This window comes from Scyliorhinus torazame, chromosome 8, assembly GCF_047496885.1.
Source record: "Scyliorhinus torazame isolate Kashiwa2021f chromosome 8, sScyTor2.1, whole genome shotgun sequence".
Classification (NCBI taxonomy): Eukaryota; Metazoa; Chordata; class Chondrichthyes; order Carcharhiniformes; family Scyliorhinidae; genus Scyliorhinus; species Scyliorhinus torazame.
Window position 1 is genome coordinate 107,455,049 of NC_092714.1, and position 21,093 is coordinate 107,476,141.

The 21,093-nt window shown below is 49.6% G+C and overlaps 1 protein-coding gene across 1 annotated transcript in view; it reads right to left on the reverse strand.

Annotated features, from left to right (window-relative positions):
- The window catches only part of LOC140428025 (cilia- and flagella-associated protein 47-like), a 1,060,448-nt gene that overhangs the window by 360,083 nt on the left and 679,272 nt on the right, over positions 1 to 21,093 (reverse strand). Inside the window, exons 51-52 of the mRNA XM_072513997.1 lie at positions 18,971 to 19,117; positions 9,289 to 9,383 (exon numbers count right to left, since the gene is read on the reverse strand). Coding sequence (XP_072370098.1) covers positions 9,289 to 9,383; positions 18,971 to 19,117 — 242 coding nt within the window. The remainder of the gene's footprint in view (positions 1 to 9,288; positions 9,384 to 18,970; positions 19,118 to 21,093) is intronic.

Here is a 21,093-nt window from a genome sequence, read left to right on the forward strand (position 1 = left end):
CTAGAGTTTGGGCAGAAATTGATTTTCTGCTTTTGAATACTGGGACATTAGTTTTTCTTTTTATTGTACCGACAACACAGAAATACTGGGTGGGATTGTACATTTCAGAAACTAAGTGCTAGATTCTCCGATTCTGAGGCTATGTCTGGAGGAAGTGTCTAGTCTTACGATGCAAGAGTCGGCCCTGCCCCCGCACCGATGTTCCGCCCGGTGGGGGGCTGGAAGCCGCATCACATAAAACCCCCGGCATTCCCGACAGAAACGTCCGGAGAATTGCCGGGTCCATGGCTTGCATGCGCAAGGTGACGACCTACAGCGGTCGCGCCATACAATATGGCGCCGTCCACGCATGGACCCGGCCTGCCAGATAGTGCCCCCGTAACCCCCCTCGCCACCCCGGACCACCCCCACCACCAGCCCTGCCGAAGCCCCCCCGGCCAGCGTAATGGCTCCCCCCCCCCCACCCCAACTGTGGCAGCACTGAACAAAGTCTGCAGCCAGCATGCAAGGTCGACAAAAACGCAAAGCACACAAGTCCCACGCGTTGAGAAGTTGGTCCATCGGGGGCGGAGCATCGGGGAGGGCTTCAGGTGACATAAAGAGGTTGTCCCAACGGCGTGCAGCGTACTCACCGGTGCCGCCGTGTTGGAGGGAGTGGAGCATCCGAAAACAGGCGCCACCCCCGATTTTGGCATCAAAAGGGATTCTCCGCCCGATCACCGAATACGATTTCGGCATTGGCAAGCAGGGAGAACCCCGCCCTAAGTGTTGAATCCGGGACTGAATCGGTATACTTCCACAACACCTAAATGGGCTAGCATCGGCACCACATGGAACCCGAGCGATTCCAATGGAAAACAGTGTCCGAATTGCAAGAGCTGGTATTAACACTTGGGAGGCTGACAAGCTGCAGCCGCACATCAGCACTCCACTCCTCACACACTCTCAACCCAGCCAACAAGATGGCAGCAAGGACGGCGGCATCCTGGTCCACGGACACGGAGTTGGAGACATTGCTGGATGCTGTGGAGGAGAGGCAGCCCTGTTCCCTGGTGTGGAAGGAGGCTGCCACCCGCCACCATACAAGGGGCCTGGGTGCAGGTGGCAGAGGTCATGAGCGCCATCGGCCCCACCGTCAGGACCGGACAGCAGTGCAGGAATAGGCTGCGCAACGTCCTCAGGGTGACCAGGGTGAGTAGGCAGCACCGTGCCCCAGGCACGAACCCCCATCCCACACACCCCTAACCCCTCCACCCGGAAGTGGGTGTGGGGTGGGATGTTCATGCTGTCGGCCAGGCCCCCTAGTCAATGAACCTAGAAGCGACGAGAGCATCCCTTGGGCGCCGGCCCAGGAGCACACGTTGTACAGTCTCTGTGCCTGCCTAGATGCCATGTCTTGCTCACCCTGGCCCTCCTCTGCATCCTCTTTGTCAGACAAAGCCTGCCGTTCATCCTCCTCCTCCAGCAGGTCACCCCTCTGTTACGCGATGTTGTGGAGGACGCAGCAGGCACCACCATGTCGGAGACTTTTCTAGCTCTATATTCGAGGGCCCCCCAGAACCCCTGTCACCATGGAGCAAACCGCTCACCAAGGGGTACGCCTCAAAGGTGTCAGGAACCATCTAGCTTCGGAGGAACTTCTTCACCCAAAGGGTTGTAAATCTATGGAATTCCCTGCGCATTGAAGCAGTTGAGGCTCCTTCAGTAAATGTTTTCAAGATAAAGATAGATAGTTTTTTGAAGAATAAAGGAATAAAGAGTTATGGTGATCGGGCGGGAAAGTGGAGCTGCGTCCACAAGACCTGGGGCATCCTGGCGATGGCAGCAAACCCCGCTACCCGTGCATCTTTATGGGCTTGGTCCACATTGAACTTGATATATTGTGCCGAACGGGCTTATAAGCCCTCCATGATGGCACGGATGCACCTGTGCAGAAGTCACTGAGATTCTGAACAGGTCCCCACTCGGTGCCTGGAAGGACCCCAGGGCGTAAAGGTTCAGGGTGACTGTTACCTTGACGGCTACCGGGAGGGGTGTCCATCCCCATAACCCAGGTGTGGCATGATCCAGCTCAGCAGGACTCTTCAACGGCATGCCCGGTCTGGCAGGTCTATTAATGACAGGCGCTGCCGATACACACAAGTCCTCATGCGGCGCCTTCCTACCACCTCTTCCTCCTCAGTCTGTTGGGCAGCCGGCTCTCCATCCTCACTGACTGACTCATACTCCTCTGGGACAGGCTCTCCCACTGCAGGGTCCTTCTCGAGCAGCTCCTGCCCGTACAGCTCAGTGCATCCTTCAGGGCAGCCAGGATGAAGGCTACCATCCCTGGTTGGATTCCGAAGTCCATTGTCTGTGGGTGGAAGGCAGACATGTTAGCATGCTGCGTATGCCTGTACCCAACCAGATCCAACAGGCTACAAGGTGGCCTCGGCTTGTACTGCAACCCCTGCCCTCGCATGAACCTCTTCCCCCCTCCCTCCTCTTCCATCCCCACACTCATCCCCAACAGCTCCTCCTGGCACTCTGCCCTCTGCACCGCACCTCTGACTCCTTTTGTGTCTGGCATCCTTGCCGGCAGGAATGGGCCACGTGTTGCCCCGCTGACAGGTGGCAGCCAGTTGTGGTATGGGGTGTGGAGTGTGTGGTGTTGGGTTCTCTGGTGCACAGATGAGCCAACACAGTTGTATGTGGTACAACTCTATTTTATTTTAACTCTTATATACAGTTCGTTCTGGATACTCTGCACGTGCTGTCTCCCTGAGTGTGTCGTGTAGCAGGTCTGTCCTGGTCCTCGTCTCCAGCTAATACTGACCACCAGGTGTCGTGTTTGTGCTTTTATATCTTTCTGTGATTGGTTGTGGTGTTGTGTGTTCTGATTTGTCTGTTGGTGTGTCTATCATGATGTGTGTGCTTGAATATCATGACATCCCCCCTTTTTACAAAGATATGTGCCTACGTGGTTATAAATATAATCGTGTCATGAGTGCATCTAAGAGTGTGTGTGTGTGTTGTGTACAGCGTGTGTATATGACGTAACTATTTACATGGGGCGATGTCGGGTGCGTCACACTAACAAGGTTGTACCATAACAAAACATGAATGCGAGAAAAAAAAAACTTGAACAGTGGTCCGGTCAGACGATATCTGGAACGATGAACAACAACAGGTTATAATACAGAAGTGTTTGACTTTTTGAACGTATGAACAGCGTTATAAGTCCAGTCTAATGGGTGACCGCCTCAAGAATAGGCTGGTCCTCAAGCCGGTTCAGCTGTGGAGATTTGGGTTCACACTGGTTCACCTTGGACTGTTGGAGGTGATGCTGCTGACGAAGTCTCTACTTTTCCATTTGTTGTACTTCGTGCAGTGCTTGGTTTTTCATTTGTGCAAATATAACATTCAACATCTTTGTTAGTGTTGCCTTGGCTGTGGTTTGGTTCTGGTGGCGATGGAAGGGGCATGATCCGTGGCATCTCCACAAAGTCATCCTTGGGAACCAGTGGAGGATCCGGCGTGTGCGTACGGTTCAGTTGCGAGCGTGGAAGGCGGCGCAAAGCTCGCTGATTGCGCCTACGCACCAATCCATCCGCCCTGCATGCCAGGAACAAGGTGGAGTCTTTTTTCTTTTTATGTTTGTGGTGGACGGCATCTTGTAGCCGATGGGTCGTTGCCATCGAAGAAGCACCATCACTAATATCATGCAAGGCGATGACTGTGCCAGATGTGGAAGTTGGCCGAGACCGTGCACGCTGGTTCCGGCCACCTGCTGTGCCGGAAGGGCGACTCCGCAGAGAAACGTCGAAGCATGTCGCCTTGAAGAGAGAATTGTTGCTCGCATCAACGTCTGGCGATGGCGCAAATTGGTGTGTCCGTCTTGGACCGCCGGTGCTGGTCGCCACTGCCGACCCAGTGGGACTGCCACGCGATCCATTCCCTGTCGCCGTGGCATCCGCCGTCACCCTGAGCGTGCCATCACCGAGGCCGCGACACCGCCCGTCCGGAGCAAGGTCTGGCGTGCGCGAATCAGAGTCGGCGCTTGGCTGCTCCCCATCTGGAGTCCGGTCTGCCTTCCTTCGATGCTCCCTGTCTGGAGTCCCAACAGGTTCACTGGAGGCAGCCGAGATTCCCTGAAGCTGCACTTCTGGAGTCGGAACATGCAGGAATGCACCGACCAGTGGAGAGGCTCGAGCCATCGAGGGTGGAAGCGGTGCGCCGCCACCGCAATCGTCAGTGGTCCCACTGTGATCGTCGAGTGCCTCGGTACACACTAGGCGAGGTCTGTCACCTTGCACCTTTTGCATGGGAAGTGGGATGCTGTCGTCACTCGTCTCACATCCCGTGGATAGATCCTCATTAGCAGCTTGCTGTTCACTAGGGTTGGGTAAATTGTCAGAGTTTTCATCTGGTGGTGCACACCATGTCGGTGGACTGTCATTGTCTTGCCGTTGTCCTTCATTTGGGCTTTTCTTCTTTGGAATTTTAAATCTTCCCCCAGACATTGCAGAACCTTGTTTATTACCCCCAAATTCTCCCATATGTATGGTCTCGAATATAGGATCCAATGTTTCTTTCGACATTGTACTATTTTCCAAAGAACATTCCGTTTCACTTTTCTTCTCAGGTACCTCATATGTATCTTTGTCTAATGTACATGCCTTCATGGTCTCTGGGTCTGATTTTGCTGGGACTGGCATGGTCACAGTCTCTCTTTTACTGTTCTCAATTGCCCACATTATACTCCCCATACATAACTGCTTAATCACTGGGGTTAGTGTGGTACAATGGATAATCGGGTCGACCTTATCTGCATCTTCACCATTAGTGGAAAGCACACTTGGTTCACTTGAAACTGCTGCGGGTTTTAAATTCGTTATCTGGCTACTCGATGTCGGTGTCCTCAGGATTCTTGCTCCAATGTTCTGCTCATTTATCAGTGGAGTGTGTATAGGTTCAATGCAATTAATGTTCCCCTCAAGGTTTGAAGAGTCATTACTGACTAACTGCTGGTCTCCGAAGTTGGGACTTTGCGGCGTTGTGTTGAAGGGAGACATTTGTCCCTGCTGTAGATATGATTCAGGTTGTGTTATTTCCATTACCTGAGGATCAAAGTCTTGTCCATTTTTTCGATCTGTACTAAAACACTGGCAATTCTCAGTCTGCTCCTTGCAAGTTAAACATTCAGTTAATTTCTTTAGCAAATCCTCAGCATCCTTCTGTGACCGTGCAGCATTATTAATCTCTGTTCGGCTATAATGATCCTGAAGGTCAGCGCATAAACCTTTTTTCTTCGGGCTTGGAAGAGGCGATTCCTTTGGCTTGTCTTCAGTTGGGCTGGAACAGTCTTCAGCGCTGTGCCCTTCATTGTAGCATGAGAGACCGTCATGGTCATGCTGCTGTGTAGTGGAGCATGGTAGGCTGTTATAGCCTTCTTGCTGTTCACGTGAGCATGGCAGACTTGCATCGTCTGCCGCTGGTTGGTCAGGAGAGATTGCTAGACCCTCATGGTCTTGTTCCTGCAAGGACCGCACATTGGAGTCTTGCGTTGCTTCTATCGTGGAGGCTGTCCACGAGCTCTCTGTGGAGGCTTGTGACACTGGAGTCACTTCTTGTTCGTGCAAGGACTGCGCTCTGGAGTCTTGCGTTGCTTCTATCGTGGAGGCTGTCCACGAGCTCTCTGTGGAGGCTTGTGACACTGGAGTCACTTCTTGTTCGTGCAAGGACTGCGCTCTGGAGTCTTGCGTTTCTGCAATTGTGGAGTCTGTCCACGAGCTCTGTGTGGAGGCTTGTGACTCTGGAGTCACTTCTTGTTCATGCAAGGACTGCGCTCTGGAGTCTTGCGTTGCTTCTATCGTGGAGGCTGTCCACGAGCTCTCTGTGGAGGCTTGTGACACTGGAGTCACTTCTTGTTCGTGCAAGGACTGTGCTCTGGAGTCTTGCGTTTCTGCAATTGTGGAGTCTGTCCACGAGCTTGCTGTGGAGGCTTGTGACTCTGGAGTCACTTCTGGTTCATGCGAGGACTGCGTTCTGGAGTCTTGCATGTCTTCTTTCATAGAGTCGGGAACGTTGAGCGGGACGTGGACCACGCTCTGTGTGGCAGCAGGGCGCTCTCCGTGTGCTTGCACCACTCCCTGTCTGTTAATGTCAGGCTGCAGCATCATCCGGTACTGATAAGTTGGGACGTCATATCTGCTGGGTTGAAGATCCTCAAATCCGAAAAATGAATCCACATCTGCGTCGGATTCAATGTGGGGGCCGCCAATGTGCAACACGAAAGGTTCGTCCGAGTCATAGTCGTATAGGACCACGGAGCTATCATTGGGCTCGCGAGGTCCGGAAACACTGTAAAGATCGTCATCGAAGTATTCGAGGTCGGAATCATCGGCTTGTGCGTAGGTAACTGCTTGTCGGAGGGTTCTTCGGAGGTCAAATTCATCTCCTGGGTCAATTTGCGGCAATGTGCTGTCATTCCAGGTGAGGGAAGGTTGTTTTACAGCTTTAACAGATTTTTGTTTTTTTGATTTGGGACGTTTCCCTTTTAAATTGGATTCGGGACGTTTCCCCTTTAAATTGGTGCGGTCTGGGGCCTCTGACATCCTGACGCTCGGTATGTAGCACGTAGGAAGCGACTGCGCATGCTCAGATCGCTGTTCCTTTACCGATGGCCGTTTTCTTGACTGCGCATGCGCAGCATCTCGCGCATGCGCAAACGAAACTTCCGGTTCTGCGCACTGCTCGCGCAACTGTGCTAGCGTGATACCTTTAGCAAGATGGCCGCCGACCTCGACCCAGCCCTCTCTCAGGCCCGGGATTTCGGCCTCTGGGAATTCGGGCTCCGGGATCCCGGCCACGAGGTGAGTACTGCCGCTTTTCTTACCTTTACTTGCCGATTGGATTGCGTTTTCTTCACTGTACTTGGAGAATTTGTCCAGGACTGCCTGGTAATCGTACCTTTGCTGCCTCCTGAAGAACCTGAACCTTGTGAATATTTCTCTTGCCCTTGCACCGGCGATGGTGAGGAGAAATTCAATTTTTTCGCTATCATCCAGGTCTTGGAGTTCAGCTGCCACCAGGAACAATTCGAACACTTGCCGGAATCGCCGCCAGTTTTCGCGGAGATCGCCGTGGCACTGGAGCGGCTGCGGAACCGGGAGCTCTATCATTTTGCCTGGGCACTGCTGGTTGTCTGTGTACACTGAGGTATGCCGGCAGGTATCGATCCACTCCTGTACCATGTGGTGTTGGGTGCTCTGGTGCACAGATGAGCCAACACAGTTGTATGTGGTACAACTCTATTTTATTTTAACTCTTATATACAGTTCGTTCTGGATACTCTGCACGTGCTGTCTCCCTGAGTGTGTCGTGTAGCAGGTCTGTCCTGGTCCTCGTCTCCAGCTAATACTGACCACCAGGTGTCGTGTTTGTGCTTTTATATCTTTCTGTGATTGGTTGTGGTGTTGTGTGTTCTGATTTGTCTGTTGGTGTGTCTATCATGATGTGTGTGTTTGAATATCATGACAGAGTGCAGGGGTGGTGGGGTGAGGGCACCCATACAGCTGGTGTCACTGTGTGGTGCGCAGCAAGATGGCTGCTTTGCAGGCCGCAGCATTGGTGGTCAGTGCCTGGACACCCTGGTCCCGGGGGGCCATCCCGCCCCCACAGCTCATCCCTTGGTCACTCCCCATTAATGCCCCCCTGGGCCTTGGCCTAATTCACTGAAAAGGCCAATGTTGGATTTTGAAATAGTTACATTTTCAAATTGTTAAAATGATGCAGCTGAAGAAAAGTTAGCACTCACTGGCATGAAATTGGATGGTCGTGCAGGCACTTCTCAGTTTGGCCTTGTTATGTAGTTACAGCATTAGAGCAAGCGAGATAATAGCCCAGCAGCACGGTTCAATTTCCGTACCAGCCTCCCCGAACAGGCGCCGGAATGTGGCGACTACGGGCTTTTCACAGTAACTTCATTGAAGCCTACTTGTGACAATAAGCGATTATTATTATTATAATAAAGATAATAATTGGCTATTTGATTATTAGTTGTAACACTGAAAATGGCATCACAATGCTCCTCTGTTTTCAGATGCTCCTTTGGATGTGTTTCTGTGCAAAGTGTTGACCTGAATGAAGGGTTACACTGTTTGGGTCTCTAAAGAATGCACCCCATGGGAGAATGTCCCATTCTGCTTTTCAAGGGATGTTACGCAGAATAAAAGTTGTGCCAGACAATCAAAAGAATTGGAGCATTTAGATTTTAAAAATGTTAATAATCTGAGGAAATCTGCCAGGTTTTGTGGGTCGACACCAAATTAAACAAGTCACAAAGAGCCTCCTCTTCCGATGCTAAACTCTCAGCAGACAGCTCTTTCCGAGTTTTGTTTTTAATGCACTTGCTACATCCGAGTGCATTGTCACTGTTACTTAAAGATGGAACAATGACTGTATTTGCATTGGGAAAGATGAACCAGAAAGAAATCACACAAAACAAACATCAGCTGCACGGACCACATTTCTTATTACAATACAATAACAAGAAAGTAGAGGGTGCTCCTCAAAATTCTCACATTACAACACTTCACAGGACAAGATTGGGAAACAAACAATGCTCTGGAATGCCGGCCTAGTGCAGTTAAAGCTAAAAACCTGCATGGTGACTTCCAACCTCAGTTAAAACTAGAAGTAGGTATGTCAGGGTCGGGAAACAAATTTCTCGCACTTTAACCTGATCCAAACTTACCACTTTCTTACGTTGATATTCAGCCTCGATCTCTGGGTTGCTCATGTCAATACCATAACGATTAACAAAAATTGGTCACCTGTGACAATCGTCACAATATACCACTGACTGTATAAATTTTGAGAGCATAAAATGCGAGGCATCACACAATAAATTGACGATAGTGGTGGCACTATGTAATAGAGGTCCTGTCCCCATCAGTATTCACCAAAACACAGATCAAAAATTGTAGCGCAAAATAAATAAAACAGTCTTGGCAACAATGCAATACATCATGTTAAAAAGACATCTAAGACTGATTTCAAGGCCATAATCTCATTTTAGTGTTTCAGTCGCAGCAATAAATACTTGAGCATTGTCATCTGACTTCTTATCCTCCTGCCCATCACACACCCACTGTGATCACTGCCTTTGAATAACTTCAGGGTATTGATTATTCTCGTTGTAATTAACTGAATGCTATTTTGATTTGGAACTAATATTAATATTCTGATCACATTTATTTACCTTTTCGAATATTGTTGCAGCTAATTTTCTTATATTTCTCTTACCTGCACAGCACAGGCTACACACAGACATTGTTCGGGTGGAGCTGGAACAGCATCAATCTCCAGGTAAAACCAAACTCTGTAGAATTTGTTCTGCTCTGTCGTGTTGGAGAGTAAAAAAATATACTTTCACAATTAATGCTTTAATTGCATCAATGGTATTTATCCTGAGCAATTTTGAAGCAATTACCATAATATTAGATGCAGTGGTGTTACAGTTCACTCAGGGAGTCTGAGTTGCTGTGCAAAACATACATTTTTACATACACATTATAGTCTGGACCTATGGTAGTGATGACGGAGGCACTAACCTTCTTTCCATCACATGGCTGACCAGGAATCTCTTCTGTTCTTACCATTGACATTATTGTGTGTTGGAAGGATTTGCAGTTTGATAATCACTGTTTGGTTGCATTATGAAAACACCTTTTCACCAGAGGCTGGTTTAGTACAGTGAGCTAACCAGCTGTCTTGTAATGCAGAACAAGGCCAGCAGCGCGGGTTCAATTCCCGTACTGGCCTCCCTGAACAGGCACCGGAATGTGGCGACTAGGGGCTATTCACAGTAACTTCATCGAAAGCTACTTGTGACGATAAGTGATTATTATTATTACCTTGTTTGGGACTTGAAATTGGACTTATTCACTCAGATGGGGCAGCACGGTAGCACAGTGGTCAGCACAGTTGCTTAACAGTGCCAGGGATCCGGATTTGATTCCCGGCTTGGGTTACTGTCTGTACAGAGTCAGCACGTTCTCCCCATGTCTGTGTGGGTTTCCTCCGGGTGCTCCGGTTTCCTCCCACTGTCCAAAGATGTGTGGGTTAGGTGGATTGGTCACGTTAAATTGCCCCGTAGTGTCCAAAAGTTAGGAGGGGTTGCTGGGTTACAGGGATAGGGTGGAGGTATGGGCTTAGGAAGCGTGCTCTTTCAGGGGCCGGTGTAGACTCAGTGGGCCAAATGGCCTCCTTCTGCACTGTAAATTCTATGAGATGCAGGGACATTACCCACAGCACCACAGAATGCCCCGCATATTTCATGGAGGAGATCATAGTTTTGGATATTCAAAACTAACAAGCTATTGTCATAACAATGTTTCTGTCTATGCATATTTATGCATGATATAAATACTAATTGTAACTGAAAATAATTGCTATAATGGAGATGTTCCAGTCCATGTGTTTAGTGGCTGCAGTAAGCTGGAAACAGGCAGGAGTGCAGAGTACAATGTGACTTAATATGGGTAATGTCAAAATTCCGTGTCAAGGACCCGGGTTCGATCCCGGCCCCGGGTCACTGTCCGTGTGGAATTTGCACATTCTCCCCGTGTCTGTGTGGGTTTCAGGGCAGTGCAGGGTAGGTGGATTGGCCACGCTAAATACCCCTTAATTGGAAAAAACTAATTGAGTATTCTAAATTTATTTTTTTAAATGTCAAAATTCCATGCAGAGATGTTATGTGCCTGTTATTCAATATCTACTTTAAAGTATTGTTCCTAAGACATTAAGAGTGATAGACTGTTGTTGAACAGGTCGTTATTCCATAAGGGGTGCTATAATCAGAACTTTTTCTTTCACTGTACTCTAAATATAAATAATTACAATAAACACCTGCTACATTGGCAACTTATGCAAGATTTATGCTTAAGTAGTCTACATTTTAAAAATCCTTTCTTGGGATATAGTCAACACTGGCAAAGCCAGCATTCTATTGGCCAATCCTATTCTCCTGCATATATGTTTATGCCAGGCTGCTTTTTGACACGCCTGTGAAACAATTCACCCAGCTTTGCTACCAGTTGGCAGATGTTAGTGATGAGCACTTCGTAGGCCAATGAAGCTGGGGTGTCCAGATTTGATGTCTAGGTTTCAGCCAAGTGGTCTATCTCGTTTAATTCTTTTGATTCTTTCTAATGGTTTGATACAACTAAGCAGATTGCTCAATCCACTTCAGAGTGCAGTTTAGATTTACCCTTGGCAATGTAGGTTTGGAGCCACTGTAAGGGTGGAAGGTTTCCATCTCTCAGGTGCACGAGTGAAACACTTGGATTTCCACAAGAATCTGACAGTTTCATGGTCACTTTTACTAGTGGGAGTCTTTTTTCCAGATTTATTTTGTCTTAAACTGAAATTAAATTCTCAGCTGTGAGAATGGCTAAACACCCTGCCACCGAGGGCCACCGTGGAAAAATATGAGATGATATTTAAATGGGAATGGTTAAGGAATCATTATCTGCATTGCCATTAAACATACAAATATATTAGGGTAAAGGTGGGGGGAATGCCTTGGAGAATGAATTGCAGAATCTTCTCAAAAGTGATTTGTGCCTGTTTTTGTGGATGAGAAGCAAATGCTTGTAAATGAAGGAGTTGATGATTGTGCAATAAAGGTAACATATTGACAGGGCTGTTTTTGCGGTAGCCCTAAGTAATATGTCTGAAAAGGTATCCTTCATTAGATTTCACTGAAATATAGAATCAAATTGAAAATGCTCCAGGACACACACCGAATATACACCCTCAAAATTCTAAGCTAACATGGGGCTGAATTTCAACTCCCAAAAGTGTGTGTGTATGTGTGTGTGTGTGGGGGGGGGGGGGCAAACGTTGTGGCAGAGGATAAAATGCAAGAAATCTAAAACCAGATATCTAACCTTGAACCCACTACTGCCAATTTTAATGGAGCCATGACAAGGGTCAGGCAAATGGAAGTGGGATTGTCCTTAAACCGAGGCTGCATTTGAACATCCATTCTACTTTTACCTCAAGTAGTTGGGAAATTCAGCAACTTAAAGGAGGTCCGAAACATTAACTCCGTCTTCTCTCCACAGATACTGTCAGATCTGCTGAGATCGTCCTGTATTTTCTGTTTTTGTTCGTTATTACACTATTTTGGGAATGAAAGAGCAAGAGTGCTTCAGACCCAACAATCTACCCAGTAAACCATGTCCCCTCACAATAATCTGTTCCCCACTCCACCCAGCCATCAAACACCACTCCACACATGGTAAACTTCTGCACCCCAATTCCTGAGTTTATCTCCTCCACCCACACCCTCTCTCACTCACCAATACACCTTTTCCCATCGGCTTCAGCTCTGAAAAAGCAGACTTATCAATCATATATGGGCAGGAACCCAATTTAAAGGCTTCATGCAGTAAATTCTACAGGATGCTTGGGAAGCCTGTTCTTGTAAGTTTCCTGAATAGCACCTCCTATGCAATCAGCAATAGTAATGCAGGCATTTAAATCTTCAACATTCCAAGGAATACAAGACTATATAATCTCTCCTCATAACGTAACTCTTGGAGCCCTGGTAACATTCTGGTGAATCTGCACTGCACTCCTTTCAAGATGTCCGTGCCCAAAATCCTAAGGTGCCGTGCCCAAAATTGTACAAAATACTTCAGAGATATTGAATAGTTATAGACTAATGGATTTAACTTATTTGGTATCCTCATGATGACACATGTACCAGAAGAGTTCTCTACATTATTAATTAGGAACACCGGCTAATATTTTGCTCTCCATGTCTCAGGGATACCTAAGCCAGCAGTCATGTGAACATTTCTCACAATAGTCTACTGGAGGAATCAGGGAACATCTATAAGACCATAAGACATAGGAGCAGAATTAAGCCCCTCGGCCTATCGAGTCTGCTCCGCCATTCAATCATGGATGATATTTTTCTTATCCTCATTCTCCTGCCTTCTCTCCATAACCCGATCCCCTTATTAATCAAGAACCTATCTATCTCTATCTTACAGATGTTCAATGATTTGGCCTCCACAGCCTTCTGCGGCAAAGTGTTCCACAGATTCACCACCCTCTGGCTGAAGAAATTCCTCCTCTCTATTTTAAAGGATCGTCCCTTCAGTCTGAGGTTGCGCCCGTGGGTTCTAGTTTCTCCTACCAGTGGACTTCCTCGCCATGTCCTCTCTATCCAGGTCTCGCAGTATCCTGTAAGTTTCAATAAGCTCCCCCCTCATTCTTCTAAACCCCAACAGACCCAGAGTCCTCAACCACTCCTCATACACCTGGTCTGTATAGCAGAGTATCACATCTCATGGTGCTTCTCCACATTTCCTACTAACCTTTTAAATCCACCAAAAAGAAATTTGAAGTTGTTTCTGTCTAATTCTACCCACAAGAACTAATGAACTTAGTGGGAGCAAACATGCCATAGGGCAAGTTTCAGTGTCATGCTCCCCATATGGCAAAAGTTCTCTTTAATTACAAAAGTTAGCCAGGTCTACTAACTTTAAGGAACCATTTTTACTGAGCTGGGAGTGTAATTACTTCCAATCCAAGCAGGTTGCATTAATTTCATGTTCATTTGGAATCCTGCCTGACATGGCAGTAAACAATCAATACAAAGCTTGGATGTCTGTGATAACATATCCTTTCTACCACTGCAGTGTCTCAGTCAGAGTCTAAACCGCTCAAAGGAACAGGTGGCTTTTTGCACCCAAAGGACCTGATATGCCTGCAGGATAAATTAAATAAAGTGTTTGCTGCATTTCTGAACAGTGCCACAGTCCACATAATTTCTAAACACCTATGATGGCCTATAAATGATGAACTGCGATATAGCCTGTACAATTGTCCCAATCAAGAAGTAGGCTGAGGCTTAAAATTATTAGTTATAGACTTCCGGTTGCGGCTATGCCTAGGTAGGTCACACGTTCGGCAGCTCCCGCCGGGAACGGACTTTTGGGCTCTCCAGAGGGGCCGCAACGGTGGTGAGGTTCCACCGCTTTATGGACAGAGAGTGTGTCCTGAGATGGGCCAAAAAAGAGCGGAGCAGCAGGTGGGAGAACACGGAGATCCGAATTTACCAGGACTGGAGTGCGGAGGTGGCTAAGAAGAGAGCTGGTTTCAATCGGGCTAAGGCGGTGCTCCATCGGAAGGAGGCGAAGTTCGGTATGCTGCAGCCAGCGCGATTGTGGGTCACTTTCCAAGATCGGCACCACTATTTTGAAATGCCCGATGAGGCATGGAACTTTATACAGACTGAAAAGTTGGACCCAAACTGAGGGTTTGTCGTGGGGGGATGTTTACTGTATTCACTGTGTTTATTACGTTTGGGGAATGTTCTTTTGGTTTGAGTGCTGGGTGGGGATGGGTGATTGGATCTGATGTGGGGGCTGTGGGAGAGTGGGGGCATCGGTGTTGGAGGGGCAGGCCCCCACGGAGGAAGAAAAAAGGAGCTGCGCCAGAGGGGGCAGGGCCGGCTCAGGAAAGCGCGGGCTTTTTCCTGCATTAGGGAAGGATGGGGGTGGGGCCGGGGGGGTGGAAGGGTGGTGCTGGAGAGGAGCGCACACTGATTGCCAAGGGGAGGGGGGATTCTCACACTGGGGGGGTCGATGGAATGGCGGGAGAGGCCGGGGTCAGCAGGAGTCAGCTGACTTACGGGAGTGTCATGGGGAGAGCAAAATGGCTAGATGTGGATCTAGCGGGGGGAGGGGGGGAACAGGGTTGCTACTGCATTGGCTAAAGGGGAGCTGGAAGTAGGAGAGGTAGTCGGGGCGAGGGTCCGCCGCCTGGGGGACTGGAAGGTGCGGGAGGCGCGGGCACGTGACTGGCCTAGAAAAGGAGATGGCTCATCGGCCGGGGGGGGTGGGGGGGGGGCGAGTAGCCCCCCAATCCGGCTGATAACTTGGAATGCGAGGGGCCTGAACGGGCAGGTCAAGAGGGCCCGGGTGTTGGCGCACTTAAAGGGACTGAAGGCAGACGTGGTTATGCTCCAGGAGACATATTTGAAGGTGGCAGATCAGGTTAGGCTGAGAAAGGGATGGGTAGGGCAGGTCTTCCATTCAGGGCTGGATGCGAAGAACAGAGGGGTTGCAATACTGGTAGGGAAGCGGGTGTCGTTTGGGGCAATGAATATTGTAGTGGATAATGGAGGTCGATATGTGATGGTGAGTGGTAGGTTGCAGGGGGGGTGCGGGTGGTACTGGTGAACGTATATGCCCCGAATTGGGATGATGCCGGATTTATGAAACGCATGCTGGGTCGGATCCCGGATCTGGAGGCAGGAAGCTTGATAATGGGGGGGGAACTTCAACACGGTGCTGGACCCAGCACTGGACCGCTCTAGGTCCAGGATGGGTAAGAGGCCGGCTGCGGCCAAGGTGCTCAGGGGGTTTATGGACCAGATGGGGGGAGTGGATCCATGGAGGTTTGTCAGGCCGCTGGCCAGGGTATTTTCCTTCTTTTCCCACGTCCATAGAGCCTACTCCCGGATAGATTTTTTTCATTTTGAGTAGGGCACTAATCCCGAAAGTGGAGGGAACGGAATATTGGGCCATAGCCATCTCAATGGCCCGCATTGGGTGGAGCTGGAGTTGGGGGAGGAGATGGACTAGCGCCCGCTGTGGCGCCTTGATGTGGGACTATTGGCGGATGAGGAGGTGTACGGGCGGGTGCGGGGGTGCATTGAAAGATATTTGGAGGCCAACAACAACGGGGAGGTGTAGGTGGGGGTAGTCTGGGAGGCGCTGAAGTTGGTGGTCAGGGGAGAGCTAATCTCCATTAGGGCCCACAGGGAGAAGAGAGAGGGGAGGGAGAGGGAGTGGTTGGTGGGGGAGATTTTAAGGGTGGACAGGAGGTAAGCAGAGGCCCCCGAGGAGGGGCTACTCAGGGAGCGACGGAACCTCCAGACGGAGTTCGACCTGTTGACCACAGGGAAAGCAGAGGCACAATGGAGGAAAGCGCAGGGGGCGGCGTATGAGTATGGGGAGAAGGCGAGTCGGATGCTGGCACACCAGCTTCGTAAGAGGGAGGCAGCGAGGGAGATTGGTGGAGTTAAGGATAGAGGAGGGAATACGGTGCAGAGTGCGGTGAGAATAAACGAGGTACTTAGGGACTTCTATGGGGATCTGTACAGGTCTGAGCCCCCAGCGGGGGAGGAGGGGATGCGACGATTCTTAGATCAGCTGAGGTTCCCGAGGGTGGAGGAGGAGGAGGTGGCTGGTTTGGGGGTGCCGATTGGGCTGGAGGAGCTGGTTAAAGGATTGGCGAGCATGCAGGCGGGGAAGGCCCCGGGGCCGGATGGGTTCCTGGTTGAATTCTACAGGAAATACGTGGACCTGCTGGGCCCGTTGCTAGTGAGGACTTTCAATAAGGCGAAGGAGGGGGGGACCTTGCCCCCGACAATGTCTAGGACGCTGATTTCTTTGATCCTGAAGCGGGACAAGGATCCACTGCAATGTGGGTCGTATAGACCGATCTCGCTCCTCAATGTTGATGCTAAGTTGCTGGCAAAGGTGCTGGCTACGGGAATTGAGGACTGTGTCCTGGGGGTGATTCATGAGGACCAGATGGGATTTGTGAAGGGTAGGCAATTAAATACAAATGTGCGGAGGCTCCTCAATGTGATTATGATGCCCCCGGTGGAGGGGGAAGCGGAGGTAGTGGCAGCTATGGACGCGGAGAAGGCCTTTGACCGGGTGGAGTGGGAGTATCTTTGGGAAGTGTTGCGGAGGTTTGGGTTCGGGGAGGGGTTCATCAGCTGGGTCAGGCTGCTATATAGAGCCCCGGTGGCGAGTATGGCTACGAATCGGCGGAGGTCGGAGTACTTTCGGCTGTACCGGGGAACGAGGCAGGGGTGCCCCCTGTCCCCCTTGTTGTTTGCACTGGCAATTGAGCCTCTGGCCATGGCACTAAGGGAGTCCAGGAAATGGAGGGGACTGGTCCGTGGGGGAGAGGAACACCGGGTGTCGTTGTATGCTGACGCCCTGTTGCTGTATGTGACAGATCCAGTGGAGGGGATGGCGGAGGTCATGTGGATCCTAAGGGAGTTTGGGGACTTTTCGGGGTATAAACTCAGCGTGGGGAAGAGTGAGCTCTTTGTGGTGCATTCAGGGGACCAGGGAAGGGGGATAGACGAGCTACCGCTGAAGAGGGCGGAAAGGAGCTTTCGGTACCTAGGGATCCAAGTAGCTAGGAGTTGGGGGGCCCTGCACAAGCTCAATTTGACGTGGTTGGTGGAGCAGATGGAGGAGGATTTTAAAAGATGGTATATGCTGCCACTCTCACTAGCGGGTAGGGTGCAGTAGGTCAAAATGACGGTCCTCCCGAGGTTTCTCTTTGTGTTCCAGTGCCTTCCCATTATGATCCCCAAGGCCTTTTTCAAACGGGTAAGTGGGAGCATCATGGGTTTTGTGTGGGCGAATAAGATCCTGAGGGTGATGAGAGTGTTTCTGGAGCGTAGCAGGGACAGGGGGCGGCTGGCGCTGCCAAATTTGTGCGGCTATTATTGGGCAGCCAATGTGGCGATGATCCATAAGTGGGTAATGGAGGGAGAGGGGGCGGCGTGGAAGAGGTTAGAGATGGCGTCCTGTGTGGGCACGAGCCTGAGGGCGCTGGCGATGGCACCGCAGCCGCTCTTGCTGACAAGGTATACCACGAATCCGGTGGTGGCGGCGGCGACGTTGAAGATCTGGGGCAGTGGAGGCGACACAGGGGCGAGGTGGGAGCCTCGGTTTGGTCCCCGATTCGGGAGAATCATCGGTTCGTCCTGGGAAGGGTGGATGGGGGGTTTCGGAGCTGGCATCAGGCAGGGATTAGAAGAATGGGGGACCTGTTCATCGATGGGACGTTTGCGAGCCTAGGGGCGCTGGAGGAGAAGTTTGGGTTACCCCCGGGAAACGCTTTCAGGTACATGCAAGTGAGGGTGTTTGTGAGGCGGCAGGTGAGGGAATTCCCGCTGCTGCCGGCACAGAGGATTCAGGACAGGGTGATTTCGGGTGTATGGGTTGGAGAAGGCAAAGCTTCGGCGATTTACCAGGAGCTGAAGGAAGAGGAGGAGGCCTCAGTGGAGGAGTTAAAGGGCAAGTGGGAGGAGGAGCTTGGGGAGGAGATAGATGAGGGTCTGTGGGCTGATGCCCTGAGTAGGGTTAATTCTTCCTCCTCTTGCGCCAGGCTCAGCCTAATACAGTTCAAAGTTACTCATAGAGCGGATATGACAGGGGCGAGGTTGAGTAGTTTCTTTGGGGTGGAGGACAAATGTGGGAGGTGCTCGGGAAGCCCGGCAAATCACGTCCATATGTTCTGGTCGTGCCCGGCACTGGATGGGCTTTGCGAGGACTATGTCCAAGGTGGTGAAAGCCCGGGTCAAGCCGAGCTGGGGGTTGGCATTATTTGGGGTAACGGACGAGCCGGAAGTGCAGGAGGCGAAAGAGGCCGGTATTCTGGCCTTTGCGTCCCTGGTAGCCCGGCGGAGGATTTTGCTATTATGGAAAAATGCGAAGCCCCCTAGTGTGGAAACTTGGATCAATGACATGGCAGGGTTCATCAAGCTGGAGAGGATAAAGTTTGCCTTGCGAGGGTATGTGCAGGGGTTCCTCAGGCGGTGGCGACTTTTCCTAGATTATCTCGCGGAGCGTTAGGAGGAAGTCAGCAGCTGTAGCAGCCCAGGGGTGGTGGGGGGGGGGGGGGGAGGTTTTTTTTTGGGGGGGCGTTTGGTTGGGTCGGGGGGCTTCCCTATTGGTGCTTTTAAATGTCATATGGGGGGGCTATTGTATATGGGGGAAATCCAATGTATAATTTTTGTATAATTTTTGATTGCTGTGTTCTTATTTCTTTTTTTTTTTGTTGGGGGGAGGTCTGTTGAAAATCTGTTGAAAATGTTGAATTAATATATTTTTAAAAAAATAAAAATAATTAGTTATATTAAGAAAAATACCACAATTTGCATCACTGATTGCTTCAGATGCCGTTGATGTCACGTTTGCTACTGACTGTTCATTATCCAACTTTTCCACTGAGCTATTGCACTCGGGGAGCTGCTGCTGCTGCTGTGTTTCATCTTCAACCAAAAATGAGATTACACCTGAAATAAATAGGTAACAGATGTGTTATTAAAAGAAGCATTATTTTCAATGGGTGAATAATTCGCATTACATACTGTTGTTGCTCTCAGTCTTAATTTTAAGCCAAACCTCAAATTCTAGTGACATTGATTCACTTAAATTGAGTTTTGTGCTGATACATCTTTAAAGGGGGATATTCCTCCGAGGGAAGATTACCAGGCACGGTATTGAAACTTTGATGTGTTTTTCGTTAGTGAGTTCAACATCAAGAAGCAGGAAGGATGCCGAGTTCCTACTTCAAAACAAGAGCAACAAGGATGAATACTTATATAGCACCTTTAATGTAATGGAACATCCAAGACCTTTCACAGGAGCATTAAAAAACCAAGCCACATGAGGAGATATTAAGTGAGATGAATAACATTTGGATCAAAGGTTTTAAGGAGTGCTCTGAGGCAGAGAAGTGCAAGAATGGTATCCCAAAGCTTGCGGCATGGGCAACTGAATGCACAGCCACCAACTGTGGAGCAATTGTCATTGGCAATGCACACGTGGCCACTAATAGAGGAGCACAGTTATCTGAAAAGGTTGTGGGGTGTAGGAGGTTACGACAGGGAAGGGTAAGGTCATGGAAGGATCTGTAAACAATGGTCAGAATTACAAAGTCAAGATGTTACCACTGTATGTCAGCAAGCACAGGGGTGTTAGAGGAACAGGACTTGCTGTTAACTTGGGAGTTAAGACAAGGGGTTTACATAGAGTTTTGGGTGACATAAGGTTTACATAGGGTAGAAAGTGAGAGATCAGGCAGGAGTGCACTGGAATAGTCAAATCCAAAGATAATCATGGCATGGAAGAAGGTTTCAGCAGAGGATGAGCTGAGGCAGGGGTGATGTCATGCAATGTTAGTGGGCTGAAAGTAGGTGATATTAGTGACGGAATGAATCTGAAAATACATAAATTAAAAAATGAGGTCAGAAGCTCACCTCAGGAGTAAATGTAACAACAAATTTGTGAACAGATTTGCTTAATCTGAGACTGTTGGAAAGGAGAGTGATGGAGTCAACAGCTAGGAAACAGGGTTCGAACCAAAAATAATGCTTTGGTCTTCCCAATATTTAATTAAGGAACTTTCTGCTCATCCAGTACTGGATGTTGGATAAGCAGTCTGATAATTTAGCAAAAGTGGAGGAGTCGAGAGAGGTGGGCATGAGGTAGAGCAGCATGTCCCCAGTGTACATGTGAAAGTCAATGATGTGCCTTCAAATGAGTTGTGTGGGGCAGCATGTAGGTGAGAAATAGGAGGGAGGCAAGAATGGACCCTGGGAGTCAATAGAGGTACTGGTGTAGAAGCAGGAAGAGAAGACATTGCAAGTGATTTTCTTGCCAGGATTTGATAGATAATAGAACCAGGTGAGAACAGGCCCATCAAAATGGGTGACTGGAGAGGCGTTGGATGAGGATGATTATGGTCAATTGTGTCAAAGGTTGCAATTTCCCTTTGTTAGAGACACACAGGATGCCATTTGTTACTTTGGTTATGTGTCAGTACAGACTCGATAGGCCAAAGGGTCTCTTCTGCACGGTATTATTCTGTGATTCTGCGATTTCATTTTGATATCTTCGCAGAGTTGGAAATCTGATTGGAGTGATGAAAACATGAAGTTCCAGGGAAAAAAAAGGAATGGATTTCCCCCTCCCCCAGTGCGCGCCAGAAAGTGAGGCTGGAACGGCGTGAACCGCTTCAGCGCCGTGCCGGTTGCCGAATTCTCCAGCGCCGGTTTTCGGGCAGGGATCGCGCCACGCCAGTCGGGGGTCGTTGGCAGCGGCGCCCCCGGCAATTCTCCGGGCCCCGATGGGCCGAGCGGCTACCCGTTTTCGGCCGGTCCCGCCAGCGTGAAATAGACAAGGTCCATACCGGCGGGTCCTGGCTCGGAGGGCGGTTAGCAGGGTAAGCGGGGGGGGGGGATCCGGCCCCAGGGGGGCCCCCATGGTG